Here is a 15,248-nt window from a genome sequence, read left to right as displayed (position 1 = left end):
AAATGTTCGCCTCGGCATTTTGATGGTGTGGGCGTGTGGCACCGAATGGAGATAAGCGTCTCGACAGACGTTACAATATTTGAACAATGATGACGAAAACTGTTTTCTCTGTCGTGTCCGTGTGTCGAAAATTGTTATGCGCTTATTTTTTTATTTGATTTTGTGCGTGGCATAGATTTGCCGTGCGCAGAGGACGCTTGAGCAGGCGCGCACCTTAGCGGCTGCGCTAGCATCACAGCTAACGTTAGCCATACTGCTAACTCGCTCTCTGCTGGGAGAGGGCGTATACGTATGTGACGTATGGCGTGACAGTATGTGACGTGTGTAAGAAGGTGCGCTTGCTGTCTGTAAGAGGGAGACACAGGAAAGAGTGCGAAGAGCCTGTCGTGTAATGCCAGCAGCTAAAAGCAACTGCGTGAGAATCCACAGACCTGTGGATGTGTTGAAGGTGTGCTGGAAAGTGCGGAATGGAAATTAGGGAGCAGTAGAAAAGTGGAATGTATTATTTAAATCGGTGCGTTGGAAAACACGGACCGGAGTGTTTTTAAAACTGGATCTGGATCGGCATTTTCCCATGCCTTGCCGATACGCATTTTTTTGCAAATATCGGCGGCCGATCCAATCCAAATATCGGATCGGGACATCTCTAATACCAAGTAAGATTTTTTTGCCCTCAAAGTGACACAGATCTGATTTCTTTTGCCAAAGTTCTTCAAATCTAATCTTTTGGCATCAGATTAAGGCCACATCAGGAGGTTGTCCTAAATCAGATTAGACTGATCTTTTCAAATGTGACTGCAGTCTAAACGCAATCCAACCTGTATGTGAACTCAATCTGATTTTTTCGTCATTTTTGGGTGAGCTACAGCACTCGTGTGTGCCGAAAAGACCCATTCGCCAGTGGAAATGGATATTTCATCACAACAGCCGGTTCGGTTTTAATTTAAGACAACCAAATATTGTGTGCATCACTTGTCAATAGTGTGAAATTAATAGGCTATATGTAATATATTAATTTATATTTTGATTCCGAAGAAATAGCGATTGTTGAAAGACCGTAATTGATGCTGCTGTGGCACATTTGCTTACATGTGGGTTGAAAAATAAAGCTCCCGTAGATCAACGCTGATGTACATGTCTCCTCTACTTAGCAGCCATAAAAAGATTACAACCCTCCCAAATATATTGCACTATATACATTATACTACATACATAATGTTACTTCCATTTACTTTCACGTAAAAAACACTCATTTTTAAAAAGGTATTGTGACTTATTTTATTTTGTAGAAGTAGAGGGTCAACTTCCTTTGTTTTCACTATATCAAAGTGCGCATGCAAGTGACGTCGAGGCCATATTGGGGCCACATCGGGGCCTGTGCCCATTTACACTGGAGTCTGATAAAAATCACAATTTACTTGCAGTGTAAACAGTCAGCTGGAAAAAATCAAATTAAAACCAATTAGATTTGGGCCTCTCTGGCCTAACCCGACTCTCGCCAGATCCTTGTAGTTCGCTGAGCTCCACACAAGGATCTGGGATCGAGGGCGATGCAAACTCCTTCAAGATAGCAAAAAATAATGAACCAATAAGAATCGGGATTTGCCGTTTTAAAACACCAAGACGAAAACACTGAACTTAAACTTTGTTTCAGTGTTTTTACAAAGCCAAAAAACTTTAAGCACTTCCTGTTTAGGATTCTCATGTTGGCAGTTCACCATTAAAAAAGTTTGAAAAAGCAATCTATATCAAATCTATATGAAATATTACAATTATACAATTATAATATAAACAAAACATTTATCAAAATGACACCATAGCCGAAATCAAGGTAACATAAGTACAAACTTAACCAATGTGAACATAGTAGATTGAAGAATAAAATAAAATAGAACAAACAACAAATGTAGAAACACACATTTATACAATGGAGTTCAGGGTGCGCATCGTGCATTCAACCAATTGCAGGCGCTGCACGGAACTCGAACTAAAAAGATGATGGTCAAATTGACTTAAGTCTTTGCATCTTACCGTTTTTGTATTTTACCGTTTAGTGGATAATTTACAATGAAAGAAGGTATTGTGCGTCGATACTGCCGCCATCTGCTGCCAGCCACAACAGGAGCAGCTGCACCTGCGCTGATTGAAGTAGCGGCAGTCAATCCAGAGGGTGCCCGAAAATCAGCTGACACGTCATCTTTAAACACTGTCATGTGTGACGTGGGTTACACATGAATTGCTATTGCGACATCCAGTGGGCACAATTACAACAGCAGTTTCTTTTAGTATAAAATCACAGCTAATTGTTATATTTAGCAAACTGATTTTGCCTGATATGGCCCACGGGTCTGGATATGGCCCCTGGTCTAACCGCTAAGACCAGTGTATACATGTGCAAGTACATCATAACCAAAACAATGGTGAACCACAGCACTGTTTTCAAATTTGTATTTTTTGTTTACATTTTGGTTGATATGACATGGGAGGACAAGCACTTGATGTTCATGTGGACATTGGTCATGGAGGGGGGAAAAAAAGATAACTATGAATAATTATCCATTGATCTGTATAATGAATGTATTTGCAACATGACCCAAATTAGTACAAATTGCCTAATTTGTACATTCACCCATCAGATACAGGGCAAAAATCAGAAGTGCAGCAGCGGCCACTAATTACACAATCCCCTCACAAACTGGGTTGCCTGGCATGAGCCCGTCGTCAATATATTGTTTGCAAAAAATTTTATTACACTAAAACCTGTGTAATGCCTTTAAAGGCCTACTGAAACCCACTACTACCGACCACGCAGTCTGATAGTTTATTTATCAATGATGAAATCTTAACATTGCAACACATGCCAATACGGCCGGGTTAACTTATAAAGTGCAATTTTAAATTTCCCGGGAAACTTCCGGTTGAAAACGTCTAGGCATGACGACGTATGCGCGTGACGTCAGTAGTTGAATCAGACATTTTGGAATAGGTCGGTCGCCAGCTTAAATCGTCTTTTTTCATCGCTAAATTCCACAGTATTCTGGACATCTGTGTTGGTGAATCTTTTGCAATGTTTAATGAACAATGGAGACTGCAAAGAAGATACCTGTAGGTGCGATCGGTGTATTAGCGTCTGGCTACAGCAACACAACCAGGAGGACTTTGACTTGGATAGCAGACGCGCTATCCGACGCTAGCCGCCGACCGCATCGATGATCGGGTGAAGTTCTTAGTAGCGCCGTCGATCGCTGGAACGCAGGTGAGCACTGGTGTTGATAGCAGATGAGAGCTGGCGCAGGTGGAGAGCTAATGTTATTAGCATAGCTCTATCGAGGTGCCGTAGCTAAGTTAGCTTCAATGGCGTCGTTAGCAACAGCATTGCTATGCTTCGTCAGGCGATACAGCATTAACCGTGTGGTTACAGGTCCATGGTTTAATAGTATTGTTGATATTCTGTCTATCCTTCCAGTCAGGGGCTTATTTCTTTTGTTTCTATCTGCAGTTAAGCCTGATGCTATCACGTTAGCTCCGTAGCTAAAGTGCTTCGCTGATGTATTGTCGTGGAGATAAAAGTCACTGTGAATGTCCATTTCGCGTTCTCGACTCTCATTTTCAAGAGGATATAGTATCCGAGGTGGTTTAAAATACAAATCCGTGATCCACAATAGAAAAAGGAGAGAGTGTGGAATCCAATGAGCCCTTGTACCTAAGTTACGGTCAGAGCAAAAAAAGATACGTCCTGCATTGCACTCTAGTCCTTCACTCTCACGTTTTTCATCCACAAATCTTTCACCCTCGCTCAAATTAATGGGGTAATCGTCGCTTTCTCGGTCCGAATCGCTCTCGCTGCTGGTGTAAACAATGGGGAAATGTGAGGAGACTTTCAACTTGTGACGTCACGCTACTTCCGGTACAGGCAAGGCTTTTTTTTATCAGCGACCAAAAGTTGCGAACTTTATCGTCGATGTTCTCTGCTAAATCCTTTCAGCAAAAATATGGCAATATCGCGAAATTATCAAGTATGACACATAGAATGGATCTGCTATCCCCGTTTGAATAAAAAAATTCATTTTAGTAGGCCTTTAAAGCAGGGGTCTCACTCTTGCAGTCCGCAGGCCACTTGCGGCCTCCAAGGCGATATTTTGCAGCCCCCACCTAATATGAAAGTCTAATGTTAGTGCGACGCACACGTTTTATAAGAATGGCACTTCACAGTGTTGTGTAGAGCTCAACGGACCTACCAGTCACGGTGGGGTATATGGCTCTCGGGGGCGGGACATCGACCGAGCTTGATGCAAGCAGAGAAACATTTCTCAATGAGTGAAAGATACAGCAGCGTTGCCATGGCGTTTTCTTCCATGCCTGGCTGGCTACTTCATTTCTATTGGACACACGCGGACATTCGTCCCAGGGCGCTGCGTTCACAACAATTCCAAAAAAGGTTTTTAAAAGTGCTACCCAGCGGGACATTATATGTGTATATGTCGTAGCTTACTGTGGTGGATTCCAAAAAGTGCTGAGGACAAGAGTGGGGAGTGTGACAAGTCCTTTATTGTCCACACTGTCAATAGTTCAAAAAACAAAAACTACAGTGCCAGTAGAACAAAAAGACATTGCAACAAAAGGCTCAGGCACAACATCACAAAACACGATGAGCAGGCAAACAGGCGGGCTGTCGGGACGGGCAGGAAGGTGCATAGTGTCCGTCAGCAATAACAGTCCCCGATAACCCGGACCAATTATAGGGTCACACCGTTATGTGGGTCATTATTTTGTATTTGCATCACGCTATTTGCATTGTATTTGCGTTGTCTCACACGATGAACACAACATAATTCTGTCTGATTTTATTTGTCTTTTATTACGATGTTTACATCAACAACACCATGGTGTCATTTCCACTTCTTTTTCCAGTAACAGCACGGCGGATAACACTCCGGGACCAGTCGCCTTTTTGCACTCGCTATCCCAGTACTTTGTACCATCTACAAATGCCATGGTGTTCATGTCATCATGAAAGACATCAACAATGAGCGCAAAAACAAAAGAAACTGCTACCGGGCTATTATTTGCCGACCACCGTGCTGCTGAACAGCAAAAATAAAGACTATTGAAAAGATTGGAATTTTTTCAACAAAGCTTTTCTTGAGGAGTACCTGATGTAACCCAGCCTCACCCACGCTGCCTCCAGCGGCCCCCAAGTAAATTGAGTGTGATACCCCTGTTTTAAAAAAGGTACCTGTGATAATTTGTATCTACATTTAAAACACTTTTGTCCGTATAGTTGCATATATGTGTATGTTGTGTGTGTGCGTGTGTGTGCGTGTGTTTGGTATCTGTATCTGTGTACGTATGTGATAATGGGGAATATGGGTCACCGGGGTATTGTTTTTAACACTGTAAAACACTTTGCGTTGCATTTCCTTTATGTATGAAAAGCGCTTAATAAATTGAGTTTGATTGATTGATGGTACAAACACTGACATGTATTATTTATATATTGTTATTTACAGCTGAAATGGGCTATACAGACTCGCATGACCCTCATGAATTCCTCATTTACTGAGGAGACGACTTTCTGACTGTTGGACACTGGACAAAAGCCTGACTTTTTATTAACGATTCAGTACGCTTTGCTTTTGAATCATATTGGTTTGTATATAATTGATTTGTATTTCATTTACTTCCACTACAGTAAATGAAATATGACCTATCCGACAGGGATAAGCTGTATAAAATGGATGGTGTGTTTATTTACATGGTATTAATGTCCTAAAATATAATAACCCTCTCATTCATACAGTGCAGGCCAAAAGTTTGGACACACTTTCTCAACTAATGTTTTGCCTTTATTTTCATGACTAGATTGTAGATTGTATTGAAAGGCATAAAAACTATGAATGAACACGTGGAGTTATGTACTTAACAAAGAAAGTTGAAATAACTGAAAACATGTTTTATATTCTAGTTTCTTCAAAATAGCCACCCTTTGCTCTGATTACTGCTTTGCACACTCTTGGCATTCTCTCGATGAGCTTCAAGCACACCTGTGAAGTGAAAACCATTTCAGGTGACTACCTCTTGAAGCTCATTGAGAGAATGCCAAGAGTGTGCAAAGCCGTAATCAGAGCAAAGGGTGGCTATTTTGAAAAAACTAGAATAAAAAACATGTTTTCAGTTATTATACCTTTTTTGTTAAATACATGTGTTCATTCAAAGTGTCACTGAAGGCATCAAAAATCTACAATGTAAATAGTCATGAAAATAAAAAAAACACATTGAATGAGAAGGTGAGTCCAAACTTTTGGCCTGTACTGTACGTCATCAGCCTGATTTATATAAACTACTCTGAACTGTGAAATGTGGTGGAAACACAAACCACATACTTCTAAGGGAACATTTAGTTCCGGGAACTAGAGGTTCCATTAACTTAAAGTTCATAAACTTTTGGTGGAAAAGGGCCTTAAGTCACACATCTGGGGTAGTGTGCATGCCAGAATTGGATGAAAATAATACTTTATATTACCTTTTTCTTGGATTACCTTAAACCAAGTCGTAATGTCACAATTGTCACGGTCGGGTCTGCGGAGGTTGTTTTCCCCAGGACGCAGAAGGAGAGGCAGAAGGCAACGTGCAGGTAAAATTAATCTCTTTTAATCCAAGGCAAGGCAAAATACAAAAAAGTGCCACGCCGCAGGAAGCGCACGAAGCTCAAGGCAAGCTTAACTCAGAATGAAATAAAAATAAAATAAAATAAAACGGCAACAAAAGCTTACACAAAAGGTAGTCGCTTACAACATGACCGCGAAGGCAACTGTTACTTGTGGCGAACAAACCGTACGTTGGGTGACACCGGTATAACGGGGCTTGATGGGCGGCAGCAGGTGGAAATGATCAAAAATGGAAACGGGTGTGAATGATCAGTGCCCATGGCAACCAGAATGTAAACAAAAGGAGCGCTGAAACTTAAATGGACTATTAAACTAGGAAAATTACAACAAAAAAGGATCTGGTTATGACAGTCATTTTTCTCTGTCGGAGTTCAGTGGCTAATCCAGGTCTACAGGATTGTCCCAGAAAATTAGAATATTGTGATAAAGTCCTTTATTTTCTGTAATGCAACTAAAAACATGGAAATGTCATACATTCTGGATGCATTATACATCAACTGAAATATTGCAAGCCTTTTATTATTTTAATATTGCTGATTATGGCATACAGCTTAGGAAAACTAAAAAATCCCATCTCAAAAAATTAGAATATTTCCTCAGACCAAGTAAAAAATAAAGATTTATAACAGCAAAACAAAATCAAACATTTGAAAATGTCAATTAATGCACTCAGTACTTGGTTGGGAATCCTTTTGCACGGATTACTGCACCAATGCGGCGTGGCATGGAGGCAATAAGCCTGTGGCATTGCTGAGGTGTTATGAATGCTCAGGATGCTTCAATAGTGGCCTTTAGGTCATTTGCATTATTGGGTCTGGTGTCTTTCAGCTTCTTCTTCACAATACCCCACAAATTCTCTATGGGGTTCAGGTCAGGGGAGTTGGCAGGCCAATCGAGGACAGTAATGCCATGGTCAGTACACCAGTTACTGGTAGGTTTGGCACTGCTGGATCATGCTGGAAAATGAAATCATCATCTCCATAGAGCTTTTCAACAGATGGAAGCATGTAGTGCTCTAAAATCTCTTGGTACACAGCTGCATTGACTGTGGACTTGATGAAACACAGTGGACCAACACCAGCAGCTGACATGGCTCCCCAAACCATTGCTGACTGTGGGAACTTCACACTGGATTTCAAGCAACTTGGGTTTTGCTCCTCTCGAGCCTTCCTCCAGACTCTAGCGCCTTGACTTCCAAATGAAATACAAAACTTGCTTTTGTCTGAAAACAGGACTCTGGACCACTCTGCAACTGTCCAGTGCTTCTTTTCCATAGCCCAAATCAGACGCTTCTTCCGTTGTCTTGAGTTCAGGAGTGGCTTGACCATGGGAATACGGCTACATGCTTCCATCTGTTGAAAAGCTCTATGGAGATGATGATTTCATTTTCCAGCATGATCCAGCAGTGCCGAAACCACCAGTAACTGGTGTATTGACCATGGCATTAAAGTCCTCGATTGGCCTGCCAACTCCCCTGACCTGAACCCCATAGAGAATTTGTGGGGTATTGTGAAGAAGAAGCTGAAAGACACCAGACCCAATGATGTAAATGAGCTAAAGGCCGCTATTGAAGCATCTTGGGCATCCATAACACCTCAGCAATGCCACAGGCTGATTGCCTCCATGCCATGCCGCATTGGTGCAGTAATCTGTGCAAAAGGATTCCCAACCAAGTACTGAGTGCATTAATTGACATTTTCAAATGTTTGATTTTGTTTTGCAGTTATAAATCTTTATTTTTTACTTGGTCTGAGGAAATATTCTAATTTTTTGAGATGGGATTTTTGAGTTTTCTTAAGCTGTATGCCATAATCAGCAATATTAAAATAATAAAAGGCTTGCAATATTTCAGTTGATGTGTAATGAATCCAGAATATATGACATCTTCATGTTTTTAGTTGCATTACAGAAAATAAAGGACTTTATCACAATATTCTAATTTTATGAGACAGTCCTGTATGTGGCACAATTGTCTGACAAAAAAAGCAAAAGTATGTATTTCATAGTATTTATTTTATAGACCTAGAGCAGGTGGGAGGGCATGAAACGAGAAGGAATATACGAAGTTCCAGTGGCAGCAGTCTCCAGCTGTGTGGTGTTCAGCAGAAGGGGGCAGGGGGTTGCTTTTTGACAAAATATGTCCAAGAATGTCCACATAAATACAGCCATCTATTTGTGATGTCACTCATTCCCCACTGTTGAAAAAATAATCCAAAACCTTGTGAACTGAGTCCTCCAAAACTGCATGAAAGCTCACACCGAACCCTTGAGCCTCATGATTTGACACTATGGCATTGTTTAAAACGATTATCCAATATTGTAACAACATTCAAAATTCAGAACAGACAGAATAGACAAAATTCATCATAGGACCAGTTGAATGTAAGTTTTTGACATTATTCTTACCGATCGGACATAAAGTCATAGGATGATGCAAACAGTACAAAACGTTGCCAACTACTGGCATGGCATGTATGTCGCAGCGTTTTTTGTTGTTTTTGATTTTGCTGGGCCATGGATTGTTTTGACAAAAATGTAGTCTTGTCTTCAGAAGTTTTCAACAAGGCCAAGAGGAAAAAAAAAAAATGAATATGGTATAATCATGTAAAACATACTGTGACTTCCATTCCGCAAACTGCTGCTGTACTGCATTTTTAATTAATAGGTGAACTATGTAGAATATTGCAAAGTATCACAATACTGTATTGTATCGTAACTAAAATATGGTGATACGTATCAAATCGTGAAGTCCTTGCCAATACTCAACCCAATTCCTCGCTGTATCCCATCTGTTTCTCACTTCCTCCTAGCTTCTCCTGAGTCATTCTTCCCCTCTCTATTTGGGCCACTAGTCTTTGATCACACTCTGAAGCTATAAACATTACCAGCTGGCATCCTGCTCCAAATAAAGAGGTCAGCAGAGTCAGGGGTGGTGGGGGGTTGATTTTGAACTGTGGTAACTCTACTCTCCCTTGGCTGACATCTGGGGGAACTTCTCCATTTCAGAATGAGCTAAAAACAAACCCCCCTGTGACAAACGCTCAGCTACAAATACATCAGAGAAGACAATAAGCTTCCTCTTTTTATTAAAAACAGAATAATAACACTCCTGCAGAGTAAAATATAACAGCCACATGTGGATTGTTGGAGGAGAGAGAGTGAGATTCATAAACAAAGAGCACAGAGGAACTGAACATTCTCTTGACCTTTTAATGCCTTGTTTATCTCTTTTCCAGTCAACACGATTCGGTTTCAGATTGTGACTCATTCACACGGTTATATCCAGCCTGAGCAGAAGCAACCTAAGGCAGGTCTTGCAGTCTCTGTCTTTCACACACACTCCAGCGTTGTGTTGTCAACTTCGCGACTTTCATGCTAAAGCTAGTATCTTTACAACTCCTCTTATTGACTTTCTTTCTCAAAAGCGACTAGCGACAAATCGAGCAAGTTTTTCGGATGTTTTGGAGACATGAAAGCATGCATCGCTCTAATGTCCTCAACGTATAAGCGGTGCTGCCCTCAGCCTTTCCTCACAGGCAGTCCCCTGTCTACTGAATGTCTGCTCTTACACAGCTTGTACTGAAAACACATCTCTTTGTACTTTTAAGTGCAATGACAACAACGTTCCTTTCCAGTCAGAGCAGAGAGGAGATGCACGCACACTCTGTGCAAAGCTGCCGCTCTTTTTGCCTTGATTTACCGTACCGTGTAAGCTTATTGTAAATGTTTCATCACTGTCGTGCTTCAAATAAAAATAAACCTGTTGTTCATGTATGGCCAGTCAATAGATTTGGTTAGTTCGTGAATATCACAAGCCTACAGTCTTTTGATCAAATTTGAAACATTAAATGATGTAAAACAAAAAACTAAAGTTTAAACTAAGAGTCAACAGAAGAAAATGTATTTACAATTCAAATCATCGTTTGCATTTTTTTAACTCACTTGTAATGTCTCTCACCACATTATTCCTCTCCTACAGCGTCCATTATAATCAACTTCTAGCAACGTTTATGACAGCCAACTTTCCTTACTGAGTAGTTTGCATCATCAGAAGAGATTGAGAACATTCAGGACGGAGATGTAGAAGAGATACAAATTGAGAACACAGATGCAGAGGATGAGACAAAAGAGCCAGCAGAGAAAACAGTGGAGATGATTTTCATTTCTAATTTCTGGTTGATTAAGACTAGCATCAGGAGGTCTTAACTTAAATCCTTAAAACAGGCCAAATCGGCATTAAAAAAGGTTAAAAAAAAAATCAAACGCATCATGCCACCAAAGTCTGACTCTCGTCATTTTTTTAAACTTAGCAGCCCTGGTAAATGATTTTCTTTTTTTTTATTGTAGCAACATATTTGGTAACAATTTGAAGGGCACCAAAAGGACTTGTGTGTGTGTGTGTGTGTGTGGAACAATTAATAGTTAAGCTGGCTGTTGTTGTGATGTTTAGATAAAAAAAGATAGTTGTTTTGATACGTTTACAGTATACACACATTATAGTGTCTTCAAAGTGTGCATTTATTAATATAAAATAGTGACTTTTGTCAAGGACACAACCATGCTCAAGGACCAATTAAAGGAGAACATTATCACAAATTCAGAAGGGTTAAAACCATTAAAAATCAGTTCCCAGTGGCTTATTTTATTTTTCGAAGTTTTTTTCAAAATTTTACCCATCACGCAATATCCCTAAAAAAAGCGTCAAAGTGCCTGATTTTAACCATCGTTATATACACCCGTCAATTTTCCTGTGACGTCACACAGTGATGCCAACACAAACAAACATGGCGGATAGAACAGCAAGGTATAGCGACATTAGCTCGGATTCAGACTCGGATTTCAGCAGCTTAAGCGATTCAACAGATTACGCATGTATTGAAACGGATGGTTGTAGTGTGGAGGCAGGTAGCGAAAACGAAATTGAAGAAGAAACTGAAGCTATTGAGCCATATCGGTTTGAACCGTATGCAAGCGAAACCGACGAAAACGACACGACAGCCAGCGACACGGGAGAAAGCGAGGACGAATTCGGCGATCGCCTTCTAACCAACGATTGGTATGTGTTTGTTTTGCATTAAAGGAAACTAACAACTATGAACTAGGTTTACAGCATATGAAATACATTTGGCAACAACATGCACTTTGAGAGTGCAGACAGCCCATTTCAGGCGCGCTAAAAACATATATTTTTCCACGATTTCAGCACTCAGGTTAACCATACCTAAATAGACACAAAATACTGCATTACACAAGACTACCCGAATGTACTCGATTAATTGAAAAAAATAAATGTTTTTAAGCTAAAATTATTGGTAAACACAGTTTATGTATAATAATTTACGTAAAACCGCGAGTAATGAATAAGGTTTTCATCAATTAATATATTCTGTAGACATACCCTCAAACGCTCTCTTTTCCTGAAAGCTGATCTGTCCAGTTTTGGAGTTGATGTCAGCAGGCCAGGGAAGCTAGGGTCGATATTCTTCTCTTGATCATCTTCGGTGGCATAAGGGACGGTAGAAGCGGTGTGAGCCAAGAAATCCAGGGGGTTTAGCTCGCTCGTCTGCGGGAACAAACTGCCGCCATTGCTTGCCGTGCTACCGAGGTCCTTTGTCTGTGAATAGCTCACACACTCCGGCAGATTCAATGGGGGTCTGGCGGCAGATTTCTTTGACTTTATCGTTGGAAATGCATCTGCTTTGAGTGTCGCAGGATATCCACACATTCTTGCCATCTCTGTCGTAGCATAGCTTTCGTCGGTAAAGTGTGCGGAACAAACGACTGACCATTTCGTGGGCTTTCCCCACACCCTCGTATTTTGAACCAATTTCGTCCAATTTCTTGCCACTTTCGCATCTTTGGGCCACTGGTGCAACTTGAATCTGTCCCTGTTCGTGTTGTTACACCCTCCGACAACACACCGACGAAAGTGAGAAAATGGCGGATTGCTTCCCGTTGTGACGTCATCGCTCCAAAAGCGAATAATAGAAAGGCGTTTAATTCGCCAAAATTCCTCCATTTAGAGTTCGGAAATCGGTAAAAAAAATATATGGTCTTTTTTCTGCAACATCAAGGTATATATTGACGCTTACATAGGTCTGGTGATAATGTTCCCCTTTAAGTTCGTAGATCGAGGTTCCATTGTACTGTTTGTATACGATATTTCTTATCTAGCAGTTACCTTTTCTTTTTAAATCCATGTTAAATGTTAAAATTGTTCTGTTTTTTGGCAAGGGGGCAATCATCAATTCATCCATCCATCCATTTTCTACTGCTTGTCCTTTTCGTGGTCGCAGGGGGTGCTGGAGCCTATCTCAGCTGCATTCAATTGATTTCAATTAATTCAATAGGAGACGTTGTTTTGAGTTAAGAACTCCATCATAGAAGCTCAAAGTTTAGGTATACTACTGTATTTGCTTCCCTGAAATGTTGTTAGTTTCCTTAACGCAGCAATTTCACTGCAGGTTCAATAACTCCCAATAAGTCACATGAAACAATAAATATTGTATTACTTTCATAAATTTCTAATACAGGGATTTCTCATGTGTACACTTTGTGTGTTCATAAGCTTGCTTTGGATTGTGAGTGTACACTCACAAGCTCTAATATAGAGAGAGAAAAAATGATTGTGTGTATGTGTGTGGGTGGATGTGCGTGGGTGGATGTGCATGGATGTGTGGGTAGCTGGATACGAGCTTTAACAACTACCCACTAAATGGCACATTGTCAAGAAAAATCCCAGTATGAGGCAACCCTATTAACACATCTGTGACGTCACTACTGGACATAGGAAGCTTGTTCTTCACATAGTACAACTATTGAACGCCCCTCACTACCATCATTGTCTGTGCTGAACTACTGGCCGTAAAAAGACGCGTGAAGGCCATCACCTGTTGCAGCTTATAGTGTTTGGCCTGAATATGAAGCCTGTGTGTGTGCTGGGACCAAAACATAGACAGTGAGGGTGATAACGTTTGTGTGCGTTCTTTCCCCAGCAAGCACAACACATTGATACAATGTTGATTTTACATACATGTCCTTTAAAACTCACTTCGAAACAACAAATAGTTGTATTTTTAAATTGAGACAACGATGTCTAAAGTTGAATCCACATTGTTGGTTGGGAAATTCAATGATATAAATAAACATCAGAACCCGACATTAATTAAAACGTCGTCAAAGAACATGTTATGTTTTGAGTTGCTCAACGTCAGGACCGAATTCACCAAGTTCTCAACGTTGTGTCAATGTCCTGTGCTTGCTGGGTTGCATCTGACCGGTGTAAACAAAGAAAATAGAGCGTACCTGACCGGCGGTGTCGTAGAGTCCCAGCAAGTACTGTTTTCCTCCGACATTGACGCTCACTGCAATGAAACGAGAAAAAGAGCAGTTGAAAAGAGGAAGGCCTGTGGGTGAGGATGTTAGGGAGGGGTGCGCAAAGGGGATGTGGGTCCCCAACCTCAGTCTGCAATGAAGCAGGCAAACAAGTGGTTTTGATTATAGCAACAGATGCAGGCTTGTGCAGAAGTGGAAGGGGAATATAAGTCATGCATTATCAATAAACACAAATGATTACACACATAAAGTCAAACAAAACAAAGCCCGACGTGTCACATGTGTTATGTGTGAGTGCCTACCTGCATAATGATCAAAGACTGTTGGGACATATTCCTCGGGAAAGGCGTCATTGGCGTAGCTCATAAGAAGACACGTTTTCCCCACAGCACCGTCCCCGACTACCACACATTTCAACATGATTGTACCGGTTCCGTTGGCCATGATCTCGACCTCAAACTCATCGTCATCGACCGCCCTGTTAACCCGCCCTGCTCCTCTTCCTCCTCCCGCTATCGCTGCTGGGCGCCGGTGATCCCCGCACGGCGGCAGGCATCACGAGCATTGCTGGCGGACTCCGCGGCGCTCGGAGCAGCTACACAACTGCATCTTTCTCCCCTAACTCCCCGCCACTATCACTGGTTACACTACTCCCAAATGTAACCGGGAAACACTGCCTTGTTTAAACTAAGGTTTTCTAATCCAACAAATAGCCCCTTTTTTCATTGAGTACTTCCGCCGTGGTCGTGCACGCCTCTCTGCGGCCAGTTGTGCTCCTTCTCCGGCGTGGCTCGAAGCTGCTCGCCGCTCTGAGATGCTGCTGCTTAAACAAGGTGTGTGCGCTCTCGGAAGGGCGGAGTTGACGTTTGGAACTAAGGGACTGTGTGTAAAGCACAAAGCGTAGCAGATACACTATATAGCCAAAAGTATTTCGCCACCTGCCTTGACTCACATATGAACTTGAAGTGCCATCCCATTCCTAACCCATAGGGTTCAATATGATGTCGGTCCACCTTTTGCAGCTATTACAGCTTCAACTCTTCTGGGAAGGCTGTCCACAAGGTTGCGGAGTGTGTTTATAGGAACTTTCGAACATTCTTCCAAAAGCGCATTGGTGAGGTCACACACTGATGTTGGTCGAGAAGACCTGGCTCTCAGTCTCCGTTCTAATTCATCCCAAGGGTGTTCTATCGGGTTCAGGTCAGGACTCTGTGCAGGCCAGTCAGGTTCATCCACACCAGACTC

The 15,248-nt window shown here is 41.4% G+C and overlaps 1 protein-coding gene across 1 annotated transcript in view; it reads right to left on the bottom strand.

The window, feature by feature from the left end:
- The window catches only part of rhoq (ras homolog family member Q), a 47,732-nt gene extending 32,893 nt beyond the window's left edge, over positions 1 to 14,839 (bottom strand). The window contains exons 1-2 of the mRNA XM_061962891.1: positions 14,306 to 14,839; positions 13,974 to 14,032 (exon numbers count right to left, since the gene is read on the bottom strand). Of these exons, the coding sequence (XP_061818875.1) occupies positions 13,974 to 14,032; positions 14,306 to 14,447 (201 nt within the window). The 5' untranslated portion in view covers positions 14,448 to 14,839. The remainder of the gene's footprint in view (positions 1 to 13,973; positions 14,033 to 14,305) is intronic.
- Between the last annotated feature and the right edge of the window lie 409 nt (positions 14,840 to 15,248).

Source organism: Nerophis lumbriciformis, linkage group LG02, assembly GCF_033978685.3.
Source record: "Nerophis lumbriciformis linkage group LG02, RoL_Nlum_v2.1, whole genome shotgun sequence".
In the NCBI taxonomy this organism is placed as follows: domain Eukaryota; kingdom Metazoa; phylum Chordata; class Actinopteri; order Syngnathiformes; family Syngnathidae; genus Nerophis; species Nerophis lumbriciformis.
The sequence above is the reverse complement of the archived record's forward strand: the minus strand, read 5'-3'. Positions and strand labels throughout refer to the sequence as shown.